Source organism: Dendrobates tinctorius, unplaced genomic scaffold, assembly GCF_039654945.1.
Source record: "Dendrobates tinctorius isolate UK_male_01 unplaced genomic scaffold, ASM3965494v1 ptg000085l, whole genome shotgun sequence".
NCBI lineage: Eukaryota > Metazoa > Chordata > Amphibia > Anura > Dendrobatidae > Dendrobates > Dendrobates tinctorius.
The window spans coordinates 19,427-35,274 of record NW_027361753.1 but is presented as its reverse complement, the minus strand read 5'-3'; the positions used below and the strand labels follow the sequence as shown (position 1 = coordinate 35,274).

General features: G+C 44.5%; 1 protein-coding gene across 1 annotated transcript in view; it reads right to left on the bottom strand.

Annotated features, from left to right (window-relative positions):
* DYM (dymeclin) overlaps window positions 1-15,848 on the bottom strand; it is a gene marked incomplete at its 5' end in the record, with an annotated part of 271,700 nt that overhangs the window by 238,102 nt on the left and 17,750 nt on the right. Inside the window, one exon of the mRNA XM_073584839.1 lies at window positions 14,075-14,147. Coding sequence (XP_073440940.1) covers window positions 14,075-14,147 — 73 coding nt within the window. The remainder of the gene's footprint in view (window positions 1-14,074; window positions 14,148-15,848) is intronic.

The window sequence follows — 15,848 nt, the reverse complement described above, 5'->3', positions numbered from 1 at the left end:
GTCTCTCAACATGCCTCCTTGTCCCATTCCAGAGCTCCCTTCCCCCGGTACTTTCGTCGCCCCTTCTCCTAGAACCCCTTCCTCAACCTCCAGTCGTTCCTCGTCTCTCGACACACCCAAAGTATCCCAAACTTCCCCCAAACGTCATTCCTAATGAAAAAAATTTTTTTTTTGTTATAAAATAAATGTGCACTTGTGCTTTCACAAAATCTGGATTGGTTACTTTATCTATCGCCAACTACACACACTGCGCCGTACACATACTGCGCCGTACACTTAGCGTTTTTGCCACCAGATATCTCCATTACTGACATGTTTCTTGTGTCAGTCATGGAGATATGTGTTGTCAACGCAACAAATCTACATGACTTGTCTTTTCCACAGCAATCTCTACATTCTTGTAATATTGCACGGTTCCCCAACTCCAGTCCTCATGGGCCACCAACAGATCATGTTGTATGGAATCCTCTTTTTATTTCATTACAACATGATCTGTTGGTGGACCTTGAGGACTGAAATTGGGGAACCTTGCTGTATCTAGTCTGTGCAATATTACACGAATGTAGAGAGTTGCCTACTCAGGAGTATTAGTGAATTCATGATGCACAAAACACAGCATCATAAATTCACTGATACACCTGGCTACTTGCTAATGGTATTGGGAGTGTAAAAACTGAGAATGCACTCAGTACAGGTAGCAAACAGGGCTGTGGAGTTGGTAAGCCACAGTTGCGACTCCGACTCCTGGATTTTATCAGGCTCCGACTCCTTCATAAATGGCCAATTCATAACAACAAGTTTACTGTTGTAAAATATTAAACATCGTGCTTATTCAGTTTCTCACCATCATATAAGTAATCAGACCACTTAGAGCAAAAACTACATAAGAATACAATTAGAATATAGCAAATAACTTATTAACTTTTCTAAACTGTAAGTAAATATGCAATAAACACTTTTATGCAGTTAATAAGAAGAAATCTATAAATTTGTCCTCAGAAAAAGTATTGCCTCTGTCAGATCCTCCTTCATGGATGCCCTCAAATCTGATCTAATTATTTTGAGAGCAGAGAACAACCTCTCTACACTAACTTGTGTTGGTGGCAAAGCAGTAACCACTCGGGCAACATCTCTGACAATGTCAGGATACAGAGGAATCGCTTGTTGCACTGTTATTTTTGATGACCGGTCAAATTTCTCAATTTCTTTTAGTGCACATGAAAAATTCTGCTGAAATGTACTGGCTGTGTTCCTTGATGGGGATGACTCTTCTTCTATGCGGGAACGCTTTGCACGGTCCTTGTGATCCAAATATTTTTCGAAATTAAATTCTTCATCAGTTGATGATGAGGGTGAAGATGTGGCAGGACGACCAAATTCTTCTTGTTCCTCCTGACTGTTCTGCAACCCTTTCATCCTTACTGCTATTTCAAAGACAACTTCTTTTCCTTTACTTAGCTGTTGATCATCTAGAAGAATCCGATGCATTGGGTCTACATAAACAGCTGCCAAAAGAATGTTATTTTGTAATAGTAGCTCCTCTCTCCGTTTCATTGATGTAGCAATGCCACTTGCAATTAACCCTCCTCTTTGGGACAGGCGAAACATCAGGTTCTTCCACTCCTTTAAGAAAATACCTGGAGTTAAGTCCTCTGCTTGTAATTTTTTAGTCACTGTAAATGGGTGCTCTAGCAATTTTTCCAGCTCAGTCACCTGATTCCACTGACTTTCATTTAGCGTCAGTTGAGGGTTAGCCATGTCTACAGGAAAGGTTTTCAGTTCAACCAAGCGCTGAATCATTAAGTAAGTACTGCCCCATCGTGTGGCTTGATCAATAATTGCCCCTTTTCCAGCACGTCTCTTCAAAATTGAGTCAACTTTAGGGGTTCTGGCAACAGTAGCCAATTTTCTCACCTTGCCAATCAGTGCAGCAGCATGTCCTTCTTGCAGACTGTCTCTTATAGCCAGCTGTAGCGTATGCACAACACAGCGCATGTGATGAATGAAAGAACATATTGACACAGTTTCAACAAGATCATCTAAACTATCATGTTGCTGTTCATCTGAAGCAACTTCAGTTTGCTCCTCAGTTACAATACTGTGTTCCTCTATTTCAAACATTTCTGTGTCTGTGGACCCAGAATGTTCTTCTAGCTGCTGGTCACCATCATTACTCTCATTCATTAGCTTAATAGTACTTATCATATTTGAAGCATTGTCAGTTACGACAGAAAGAACTTGCTCTTTTTTAAGTTCATAGTCTTGCAGAACCTTTTCCACCAAGACCTGGAGAAACTCACTGGTGTGATGAGCTTTGGTGTCTTTTACTGCCAATGTCTTGGTAACTATTTCATTTTTGTCACAAACAAATCGGACATTGATGGCAAAATAGTTCACTCTGTGACGTGTGCAGGCATCCATTTTAAGAAACAGAAAGCGTCCCTTGAGAGTTTTTTTAAGTTCTTCCTTTTGTTTAAAAGCTTCTTCGATTACTAATTTTCTAATACTCTCTCTCTCCAGAGAAACACCAAGCTTGCGGGCCATTTCCCCATTCAGACACATAAAAGCTGGTCGTGAAAATAATGAAATAGGCACACTATCCTTTACAACAAGCTCTATGATCTGTTTTTTAAATGTATCTACTGTCATTGTCACAGTAACTTTGTCACTGACAAAATATCTTGCAACTGATGGCTGCAAAGTTCTCTGCTCCTTTGTTTGGCTGGAAGAGCTGGGCACTGGTTCATTGGTTTGGATGCAGTCTTTCTCATCCACTGCTTTCAGTACTTCTGGATGAAAACGCTGTAAATGTCTCTTTAGATTAGAAGCTCTGGTAGGAGCATTTTTATCTTTGCCTGAATATGCACTCATCTTGGCTTCACAGCATTTGTTTTCGTCTGGATCATTTGTCATACACTGACAGACATAATGTTTTCTATCTTGAGTGATGGTGAAATGTTCAAATACAGCTGATTTAATGTGATGCTTCTTTGACATTCTCAGGTTTTTAATTCTGCATTCACAATCCAAATGACAATTGTTTTTCCTAAAAACAATTGTACAAAATTATTGCCAGGTCGTACAACTGATATAGTGGTCAGTAATACTGTTATTATTCCTCATGTACTCACAGTTAACTGATGCAAAGTTTGTTGAAAGGATAATACTTCTTACAGTCTTCCTCTTCTGAGTAGCAGGCAGCTGTGAGATGCTTGGAAGACACACACCTAGTATGATCTAGTCTAGAGGAGGAGCTTTACTACTAAGAATTTGCAACACATTTTTACTTTCAGTTTCATACATTGTAAGTAGGGGGGTTGGGGCAGCATGAGGTTAACCAAGTATAAGATTAGATAAGGGCAGTGGAGAACAGTGACACACAAGAAGTAAGAAATGTCTATCTCCAGCAGAACTGCTTATCACTGTTGTTCATAGTTTGATAGAACATATATATTTGAGTAACATTTATAAAATTCATATGAAAGTTCAATTATGAAATATTAATACATTTTTTTTTTTAAAGCTGGAGTTGGAGTCGGACATTTCTACCGACTCCGACCAAAACTAACTCCGACTCCGACTCCACAGCCCTGGTAGCAAAACAGTTTTTTTTATTAACATACCAACAACATGCAATACATTTTTTTTTTTTTTTTTTACACCATTTGGTCTTGCCATTCCACCCGTCCTACATCTGAGTTGAAGTAGGCCGCAAATTGGTCCCTTGTTTGGCCAACTTCAACGGATGACCTGAGAGGGTGCTGTGTAAATTCTGGCAAAGGATCAGGAGCAACATCATCAAGGTCAAAGTTCGGGTGCTCTCGAGAAATTACAAAATTATGTAGAACACAGGCCTTGACCACCTCATCCACTGTTTCCAGTTTCAGATTAATAGCTGTGCCAAGAATGCGCCATCTAGATACAAGTATACCGAAGGCACACTCTACTGTTCTCCTGGCCCTGGTCAGCCTGTAATTAAAAATTCTTTTTTGTAGGTCCAAGTCCCGGCTGGAGTAGGGTTTGAGGAGGTGTTGGCACATTTGGAACGCTTCATCATCAACCATTACAAATGGATGTGGCGGACCTTCGGTGTTGGGAAGAGGACGTGGCATGGGGAAATCGAAGTTGTTGCCATACAACCTCCGGCCCATGTCCGATGTCTTAAAAGCCTGGGAGTCATTCCCACGGCCAAATGCCCCAATGTCCACTGCAAGAAACTTACAGTCTGCATCCGCAATGGCCATCAGTACAGTAGAAAAGTACTTTTTGTAGTTATAGAACTCAGCGCCAGTTCTTTTGGGCTTGATAATCCGGATGTGTTTCCCATCCACCGCTCCTAAACAGTTTGGGAAATTGCAGACAGTCCAGAATCTTTCGGCGATTTCCAGCCACTTTGCTGCAGTGGGCATGGGCATGAATTCGGGACAAAGAACGTTCCAGAGAGCCCGGCAGGTGTCCGCTACAATTCCAGACAACGTGGAGATTCCAATCCAGTGCTGGAAGTGCAGTGACGAGAGGGTCTCTCCAGTAGCCAGGAATCTGTAACAAGAAAACAATATTTGTGTGTACGTAAATTTTTTTACACACGTTTAATTACAAAAAAAAAAAATTCTGCAGCCTTTGATTTATGAAAACTGCGTACCGTAATGTGACCAGGAGGCGTTCCTCAGGAGTAAACGCACGCCGGAGCTGCGTGTCCTGTCTCCGGATGACTTCTTTTACCCGACCAAGCAAATAGTGAAAGGTTTCTTGGGTCATCCGGGTATAATCCGTAAATTTCTCCGGGTTTGCCTGTAGCTCGCTGTAGAGGGTGTGGTACGCTCCACGGCTCTCCCGGAGTTCAATAATGGGATGTATCCACATACGCCGCTGCTGCCGTCTTCGCTGCCTCTCTCTCCCTCTGTTCATGGCAAGCAACTGTATAAGCCTGAGCCGTCCTCATGTCCAGATCCAAGTAAAAGTAAAAGCTCTTCCAGCACAGATCCATGTTTCTCAAGTCAAATGCAAGCAAATGTGAAGAATTCAGCTGTAAATAGGGGCTATATACAGAATTTCCATAAGACACGCCCACTGCTTTCCCATTGCTTGAGTGTGTTGCAAGAATTTTCCAAGGATTTTTTCTCTAGTTTATTGCGCATAAAAAATGCAAACGCATGAAAAACGCTGCGATTTTTGGTCGTTATACGCACAATAATGCTACAAAAAAACCACAGTGTTTACAAGCGTTTGTATGCGCTTTTCACATGCGTTTCATGTGCGCTCCTAACGCAGCACAAAAAAACGCTAGTGTGAAACTAGCCTAAGCTTGTCAGCACTGTGCTAAAGCTGGCCGGGTTTAGGAGGTAATAGCATTCTCCAGCAATCTCAGCCAACTACAAAACAATCGCTTACAAGCTCAATAATATAGAGCTTGTATGTGCTGCTAATGTTCTGCTGTCTACCAGCGGTGGTCGGTCTGCTGTCAACCAGCGGTGGTCGGTCTCCAAAGCAATGAGCTGCAAACAAAATAAAAGTTTGGTATCTCAAGAACGGCTGCAAATTTTAATAAGCATTCCACTGCAAAATTGCTAGTATTTGCTTCACCTGAAGGTCTGTTTTACTGTTCGGGTTCGGCCCTCCAAACACCAAGTGTTTGTTGCTCTGTCACGTGCAAAAACACCGCTTCTGATGATCAGTGGTAAAATCATTACCGCCAGACAGCCATCGTTCCGATGCTGTCAAATGAAAGCATGAGCCAGCAGCTATGATCAAAAGTAAAACATTTACCTCCATTTGCTGGAGTCGGCTGATAGGATGATAGGACTACTGTTACCATCAGCCTATGCCTGTTGCCGCTAATAACAGCAAGAGCAAGCAGCGGCTGATGGGAGTATTCATCAGTTGGCGCCTGCGCTCTAAATAATTAAAAAAAAAAACAACGGCGTGGGTTCCCCTGTATTTTTGATAACCAGCCAGGCAAAACTTACAGGTGGGGGCTGCAACCCTCACCTGTCAGCATTAGCAAAGCTGGTTATGAAGAACAGAGGGGTCCCCATATGGTATTTTTTAAATTCAATAATTAAAAAAAAATTGACATGGGGGTCCCCCACATTTGACAACCAGCCAAGCTAAAGCAAACAGCTGGGGGCTGGTATTCTCAGACTGGTAAGGGACCATTGATATTGCTCACCCCCCCAGCCTAAAAATAGCAGCCGTCCAGAAAAGGAACATTATTAGATGCGCCAATTCTGGCAATTTGCCCGGCTCTTCCCACTTGCCCTGTAGTAGTGACACGTGGGGTTCATATTTGTGGGGTTGATGTCACCTTTGTATTGTCCGGTGACATCAAGCCCACGGCTTAGTAATGGAGAGACGTCTATAAGACACCTATCCATTACTAATCCTATTTTTAAACATAAATAAAGACACAACCAGAATAAAGTCCTTTATTCGAAAGAATGACACAGACTCTCTTAATGATTCTAAATTAAACCATACCCATGTCACCCATTCCACTGAATCCTTCATCTTCTATAATAAAACAAAAATAAAAAATAATCATATCCGTCACCTCTATGTTGTTCTTTCCCACGCAGTAATCCATGTCTGGGGATAAAGTTTTCAACCTGGACGGTGCCAAGAAGCAACCGTCCAGGCTGAGAACCACTGAGAGACTGAGCTGCTGCAAGCACAGCATCAGTGACATCATCGAGCTTACCGCCATCAAGGAGTAGGTAACTGGTGGTCAGGCACTCTTGGACCCTCAATAAAGGAGGAAGAGGTAGTTTATTACCATCTCTGCCTTCCTGATCGATGTAAAGACAAAGCTGAAATAACTGTCTATACAGTTTACAACACATTGACAGTGCTTCCTCCCCCGAACCCAGCGATTACATGATTGCCAAGTGCCGGTTGGAGTTGCTGGGTCTTAGCAGATACATGTGAGCAACGCAAATAAGGATGCAGAATTTTCTGTTGCTGTGTCTAATATACCAGCTTCAGTAAGAAGTGAAATGATGAAATGTCCCAAAAATGTCTGATATGGCCTTAACGGGGGACATTTAGTTTAAGGAAAGCAAAGAAATGGAAAGGAAAAAAAAAAGAAAATGAGAAAGGAGAACAGATAACAAGAAGATAAAAGAAAAAAAAAAAAGCGACCAGGAAAAAAATAAGCAATTCTAATTGACAGGAACACAATTTAAAACTTAAAAAAAAATAGGAAAATGTGAATAATAAAGAGGCAAAAAAAAAAAAAAAAACTCTGCAGATACAAAAAAATAAAATGTGACTGGTGAAAGTTTAGGTTTGATCCTAGATTACTTCCCAGCTCAGCGGCATCACCTGCCTGTGCAGGGGAACTGCAGCCAGTCCCAGTAACTTGTCCGGGAGAACGGAGCATTCACCATCATCCCGAAATAGAGTAAAAGGGAAAGCTGGAATTCTCCAATATTAAAATAGAATTGATTCGCAAAATCAGGCATGATTAAGGAAAGAGTGAATAGAATGGGAAGGAAGCGACGGTCTGACGACAGGATGGCCAGGGTATAACTGGCACCGTGTCAATGACGGAGCGCATACATTGTCCTGTGCACAATATACTGCAATCAGACACAGGATATATAGCGCTGACTGCTTCCTAGTATTTTGACCTCACATTTATGAAACAATTGGCATGTGGGGGAAGAGGGCAAGAACTCGGCGGTGAATGTCACTGGGGCCGCCGATGCCAGCAACAAAGAATAATACAGTGAAAGACAAAAAGGAATAGAAGGATCAATCTGCTTTATTTTTACACTTCGGCCTCGTCCAGTGGAGGACTTTATAAAATAAAATCTTGCAGTACGGCTAAGGCCTCTTTCACACATCAGTTTTTTGCCGTCAGGCGCGATCCGGCTTTTTTTTGTAAAACCGGATCCGGCAAAATGCAATGCCGGATCCAGTTTTTCCCCATTGACTTGCATTAGCGCCGGATCGCGCCGGATGGCATTGCGTTTCATCCGTTTTTTGCCGGATCCGGCTACTTGTCTCATTCCGGCGTCTGGAAAAAACGGCTACTGTAACGTTTTTTGTCTCCGGCGAAAAAGCCGGAAGCGCCAGATCCGGCGCTTCCAGCTTTTTGCTACAATGAAAGTCTATGGGCGCCGGATCCAGCCACCGGATCCGTTTTTTTAAGTCTGCGCATGCTCAGATCCAATTGGCCAGCCCCCAGGAAACAGATATAACCTGCTAGACGGATCCAGCAGAAAAACGGATCCGTTTCTACAGTTCTCCAAAATTTATGCCGGATCCGTTTTTTCTAAAAATAGCCGGATCCTGCCTGACGGCAAAAAACAGATGTGTGAAAGTAGCCTAATGAGATTACTTTGGGCAAATACTTCATTAGCACAGGAGTAAAAAGGTTCTGGTCCAGAAGCCTGCAAATGTCTTACATGCTGGCATTACTGCAATCTCTTCTGATCGGCAGGCAGCCGCCGCGATTGACGCCCCTTCTGATCGGCAGACTGCTGCCGCGACTGACGCCCCCTTCTGATCGGCAGGCTGCCTCCACGACTGACGCCCCTACCGATCAGCAGGCTGCCGCGACTGTTGCCTCTTCCGATCGGCAGGCTCCCGCTACGACCGACGCCCCCTGCGGATTGGCAGGCCGCCTCCACGACTGACGCCCCTTCCGCTCGGCAGGCTACCGCGACTGTTGCCTCTTCCGATCAGCAGGCTGCCGCCACGACCGACGCCCCCTTCCGATGGGCAGGCTGCCGCAACTGCTGCCTCTTCTGATAGGCAAGATGCCGCGACTGCTGCCTCTTCTGATCAGCAGGCTGCCGTGACGTCATGCGCGTAATGATGACATTATACAATACGTAGGAGTCCGTTTGCACCTAAAGAGTGCGTATTCGTAAGGAAAAAAAAGTGCAGGCAAAATGCAGCATCACAGCTCTGGATGACCCTTTTAACCACGAAGATCGGTGCCTTTTCAAAAGATGAACAAGCATGACAGGTGCCAACGTACGGCAGCTCTGTGTCCGAAACTTGATCTTCTACACTGGATTTTTTCAACAACCACTGTCAGGTGCTGTGACCAAAAAATTGCCTGATCCCATCACTGGATGCCCAAGAAGAGGCCACAGATCACAGCTGGGATCAATCGACGGGTCATTTTCACCATCATAGAAAACAGCGAGGAGCGACAAAGTCTCTGAAAAAATGAATGTCTGATATCTCCAGTACATGAGAACAGATATTACTGGCCATGAAGAAAGGACATTTACTCCTACGAGTTGCCTGCCCAATAAGGTCTTCACAGTGAGACATCGCTGCCACCGGATACGACACTACTATAATTACTGGCCTCAGTTCTGGGTGATTGACTCCGTGTGATACCAACCATCCTCGGAGACATCGATCCGAACTCATAACATTCGGAGGTCCAGTTGTACGTCCATTAGATGTTCAAATCATCCCACCCCCCTTCGCCCCATCTAATAAATAAAGCTCAAGTGTGTGTATGTAAGTATGTGTGTATGTCTGGGATTGGCATCCGCACCATCACAGCTACAGCCACAAAATTTGGCACAGTCACACGTCTGGACCCCGAGAGCGTCATAGGCTATGTTGTGAGGTGAAATTTTAACCCTGCGCGTTCCAATTCACCAAACAATTTTTCCCCTATCTACATAATGGGGCAAAAAGTGTGTGTGCATCAAGCCCCGCCCCTCATTATGATGTCACAATGGTTGCCATGGCAACGCTGATTCATTATAGGTTGCAATGGGGACGTTTATGTCATAACGGTTGCCATGGTGATGATGTCGTCATAATGGGTATATGGGCATGGGACTATGGGATGGAGGATGTGTGATGGGTATATGGCCACAGGACTATGGGATGGAGGATGTGTGATGGGTATATGGGCACGGGCCTATGGGATCGTGGATATGTATGATGGGTATATGGGCACGGGACTATGGGATGGAGGATGTGTGATGGGTACATGGGCACGGGACTATGGGATGGAGGATGTGTGATGGGTATATGGGCACTCGACTATGGGATGGAGGATATGTATGATGGGTATATGGGCACGGGCCTATGGGATGGTGGATATTTATGACGGGTATATGGGCATGGGACTATGGGATGGCGGATATGTATGATGGGTATATGGGCACGGGACTATGGGATGGCGGATATGTATGATGGGTATATGGGCACGGGACTATGTGATAGCGAATATGTATGATGGGTATATATGGGCACGGGATTATGTGATGGAGGATATGTATGATGGATATATGGGCATGGGACTATGGGATGGAGGATGTGTGATGGGTATATGGGGACTGGACTATGGGATGGAGGATATGTATGATGGGTATATGGGCACGGGCCTATGAGATGGAGGATGTGTGATGGATATATGGGCATGAGACTATGGGATGGTGGATATGTATGTTGGGTATATGGGCACGGGACTATGGGATGGAGGATGTGTGATGGGTATATGGGCACGGGACTATGTGATGGAGGATATGTATGATGGATATATGGGCACGGGACTATGGGATGGAGGATATGTATGATGGGTATATGGGCACGGGACTATGTGATATATGTATGATGGATATATGGGCATGGGACTATGGGATGGAGGATATGTGATGGGTATATGGGTATGGGACTATGGGATGGAGGATATGTATGATGGGTATATGGGCACGGGACTATGGGATGGAGGATAATTATAATTTGCTATAACTAACCACAGTTACTATGCCCGGGCAGCGCCGGGTTCTTCAGTTAGTTCAAAATAAAATTAAAAAAAATCAAACATACACGTATTTGGTATCGCCACGTTCAGAATCGCCCCATCTATGAAATATAAAAAAGGATTAACCCGATTGCTAAACGGTGTAATGAGAAAAAAATTCAAAACGTCAGAATTTCGTTTTTTGGTCGCTGCTACATTGCAATAAAATACAATAGCAGGCAATCAAAAGATGATATCTACACCAAAATGGTATCAATAAAAAAGGCAGATTGGCGCGCAAAAAATAAGCCCTCACCCAGCCTGAGATCATGAAAAATGGAGACGCTACAGGTCTCGGAAAATGGCCCGCTTTTTATTTTAATACCAAATTTTGGATTTTTTTTTCACCACTTAGATAAAAGAGAACCTAGACATGTTTGGTGTCTATGAACTCGTAATGGCCTGGAAAATCATAATGGCAGGGCAGTTTTAGCATTTAGCGAACACAGTGAAAAAAAAAACGCAACTGTGTAATTTCACCGCAATGAGAATTTATTTCCCATTTACCAGTACGCGGACATGTTAAAACCAGTGAAGTTGTTCAAAAGTACAACTTGTCCCGCCCAAAAAAAAAAAAAAAAAAAGCCCTAACAGCCGCATTGACAAAAAAAAAAAAATTATTTCTCTGGGAAGATGGGGAGCAAGAAACAAAAACGCAAATACCTCTGGCCGTGAATGGGGTTAAAAAAACCGACGAAATTTGGTGTCCAGAATGCCCTTAATCATAGTATAGCAAGAATAACTATAAGAAGCATATGACGGTCCTGGAGTGGCCTAGCCAGTCTCCAGAACTCAACACCATAGAAAACTTTTGAAAGTCCGTGTACATTACCACTGATGTGATCACCAAAAAGACAAAGGTCCAAAACTGCCACTGGATTCTGATGGTGGATTAGAAGGAAATCTCAAATTAAGGGTGAGGTCATTTAGGTACAAAGTAAATCTGGAAAATTCCAATGTATTTCCCACCCACAGCAGAAGGAGGTCGTCCATGCAGCGACCATACCAACAGACGTGGGTGGGAAAAGGATTAGAGGGGTGGGAGATGAACTTCTCCTCCCACCAGGCCGGGAGCACAACGGCCAGGGAGGAGGAGAGTCGTGCATCCATTGGCGCACCAACTGTTTGCAAAAAAAATTAAAAAAAAAAAAAGTGTAACTCAAAACTAAAATAATTGTTATTCTCTATGATTAAGGGTCAGAAACGCATCAGTTTGTTTTTTTGTTTTTTTAAAAACTCCGTTTGTCTTTTTGTATGGCTTGCTAAATAATACCCACTGCAGATCATAATGTGTTCCTGTGGGATGCAGTCGTACATTTGTCCATATCCAACTTCTAACCCTATAGGATCAGTTCGTTCTGGTTGGTGAGAGGGAGAGTTAAAACATGAAAAAGCAGTCACTGACATCGCGAGAGAAACACAAGCCCGGTAGGGCACGATGTAGCAGTTGGCACCGTACAGACGCCACGCCGCGATTGGCACCCTACAGACGCCACGCCTGGCACCGTACAGACGCCACGCCTGGCACCGTACAGACGCCACGCCTGGCACCGTACAGACGCCACGCCTGGCACCGTACAGACGCCACGCCGCGATTGGCACCGTACAGACGCCGCGATTGGCACCGTACAGACGCCACGCCGCGATTGGCAACATACAGACACGATGCAGCGATCGACACCGTAAGGGGGGCACATCGCTTGGCAGCAATACAGAGCGCCCTTTGTGGCTGGCGGTGTTATAATAGCTCGGGCAACATTCCCGCTGGAACGTGTAGTGCAGTCATACCTCATGTATCTGCAGCCCATGTTGTCAGGGTAATGGTGTTTATACCTTTTGCTTTTGGTATGTTTAATGTAACGTAATCCTAGTTTGGGCTCCGGCTCGGCGTTCCTGTACATCTCGTGGTTTCTTATCTGCTGGCGGACAGGAGGCTGTCAGCAGAGCCGGACAGTCTGTCTCCTTCTCCCACCGCTGAGACTTCAGTCTATCAGGAGGAGCGGCCGGAGCATCTGCTCACTGCAGCCGCTGACGTTATTAATGGACTTGTACATTGCACTTTCAGCGCTCAGTAAATCTGACTTATCAGAAGATACATTCATTACTTGCACACGAGGAGATCCAGGGCGGCTGCTCGCTGTTCGGGCTCAGGGCACATAAATTGAAGGAAACACAGATTGCAGTGTGAAGACACGCAGGGAGCGGATTTATGGACTGTGGAGGCAGGATGTCTGCAGACAAAGCTATCCATACAGTGGTCTCTGGGGGTGAAATTTAAGGGGGGCTCCCCGTCCCTAAGGCTCCATATGGGGGGTCCACACTTATGCATGTGATACATCAGGAATAAACGCAACTAACACAAGACCACGAGCATGCTTCTACTATCAGGCCACACTGGGAGTTGTAGTGCCTGCGGCTGATGACCAATGGTCTACAGAGGTAACTCCACTATGCATATATCATGGAGGTCCCCTTCACTGGTAAAACGGCCTCTCCTCGACACAAGGGTAAAGATGTTAAAGGGAGTATGTCGGCCCAAACTGACAGTGTAAACTAAGCGCACAACACTGTACGAGAATAAGCCACTATAATAATGTCACCTTTAGGATCCTAATCGCTACCTCTGTTCTGCAAAAGAGTGCAGTTTATTGCAAGATGCTAATAGAGCGCGGAGTGCACCCCGGGTGTGACCAAGACACTCACTGCACTGTTCAGCGCAATCGCTTTGCATGCCCCACCCCCCCCACTGGTGATTGACAGGGCGGGATTGCAGACAGAGGTCGCTCCATGTAACAGTGCTGTCAATCACCAGTGAGGGAGGCGGGGCATGTAAAACCAATGGGCGGAGGAATGTCCTGTGCGTCTTGGCCACACCCAGGGTGCGCCGAAAAACCTAATTAGCATCTTTGATTATTAAAAGTCAGTTTCTGCTGAACAGAAGAAGCCATTAGAGCACTAAAAGTGCAATCTTTATTAGGGGCCGAGTCCACTACAAGGATATGTGCTTACTTTATATTGTCAGTTCAAGCAAACAGACACCAGGAATATCTGCAGCGGGGCTATGTGACTGCTCAATCTTGACACTGTGCACACTGTCAGGATCGCCAAGAATGGCTGCAGAAATTCATGCTCTGACCAGAAAACCTGGAAAAATAGGCCACACACGTCAGAGTGGAGCAAATCATTCAAATCCTTGCAATCGATCAGCAGTTTCAGCCGCGACCATCACTCAGATCCAGAAGAGCCTGCGTCATGTCTGACAGTGGCCAGAACGCCGTGACCATTACTTACAGGAGAGGAAGCTCCACAATGAGATGAATGAGGCAGAACAGCAGCTCTTCCAGGAGGTCTTCTATGTCCGACTCTGCGAAAGAAACACAAATGGGACAAAATGACAATTGATCAGCGTCAGATATTTTTGGAACCATAGTAAAGAAGGAGCTGACCTGTGTTCATGCTTCTGTGGTGGAAACAATGCTGAAGTTTGGGGTCCTTTTTTATATTTCATAGATGGGGCGATTCTGAACGTGGCGATACCAAATACGTGTATGTTTGATTTTTTTTAATTTTATTTTGAACTAACTGAAGAACCCGGCGCTGCCCGGGCATAGTAACTGTGGTTAGTTATAGCAAATTATAATTATCCTCCATCCCATAGTCCCGTGCCCATATACCCATCATACATATCCTCCATCCCATAGTCCCATACCCATATACCCATCACATATCCTCCATCCCATAGTCCCATGCCCACATATGACAGTTATATTGGGGCACATACCCCACAAGGGGCTCCTGAAATTAATTTTTAGGATTCACAGTTCTCCCCACGCACCGGAGTACAGCTACAATGTCTACAGCCATAAGGAGTACAGGCGATTTGGAATCACACTCTCATATCAATTATCATTGTTGGGGTCCAGGAGGGTCCCCAAACAAGACAAGCTGCAGTTTTCAAAAACGCAGATTTCCAATTCAGTCGGAAAAGACCCAATGTGTGTTGCATGAGATTTCTGAAATCTCATAGCTTCTGCAGGTACTGCAAAATGCAACTTTTAATTAGAAAGCATTTGCATATAAAGCGCAGCATAAACGCAACGTGTGAACATAGCCTAACAGTGCCCCCAATGTGCAAGAATATAAATACTAGAAGGATATGTTCACACAATGCGTTTTTGCTGCATTTTTTTTTCTGAAGGCAAAACCTGCTCAAAGCGGTAACAAAAAAAGAAGCAGGCTTTGCTGCATTTTTGTTGTCTCTTGTACATGCTGACCCCAAAATATCATGATGCAACTTCAAGGCTTTTGCACCAAAAAAGGCAGCAAAAACAGATGCCTGCGTTTTTTGCGGAGTTTTGCACTTATCCACCGTTTCCTATGGATTGGAAAACACTGCAAATATGCAGAAATTTAAGCTGAAAGAAGTGACATGCTGCAATTTTAAAAAACACAGAATTTTTCCAATTCAGTCAGGAAACAAATGTACATAAGAATTCTGAAATCTCAGGCTTTGCTAGTACTGTAAGGCTATGGGCCCGCGTAGCGTTTTAAACCGGACACTCAAAACCGGACTCCTTCCCAGAAAACGCGCGTTTTTTTCCGTGCGATTTTTCCGTGATTATGTTCGCGTTTTTGCCGCGATTTTTGTGTGCGAAAATCAAGCACTTTCCAAGCGATTTGAAGCATCTCTTGGAAAGTGATTGACAGGTTGGTCACACTCGTCAAACATAGTGTTTGACAAGTGTGAGCAACTTTTTGCTATTGAGGCCGCCTATGCAGCATCAGTAGCAAAAGATAGAATGTTAAAAAAAAAATAAATAAAAAAAAAAAAAATCGGGGTATATTTACCTTCCGACGTCCCGCGCTGCCATCCCGGGCCACAGCGTTCCCAGTAATGCCTTGCGAGACCTGTGATGACGTTGGTCTCACGTTGCTATAGCGATCTCGCGAGACCGCTAGAGTAAAGCGAGACTAGGTCATCACAGGACCTTGCCGCAAGGCATTACTGGAAACGCTGAGGCCCGGGATGGCAGCGCGGGACGTCGGAAGATAAATATACCCCGAT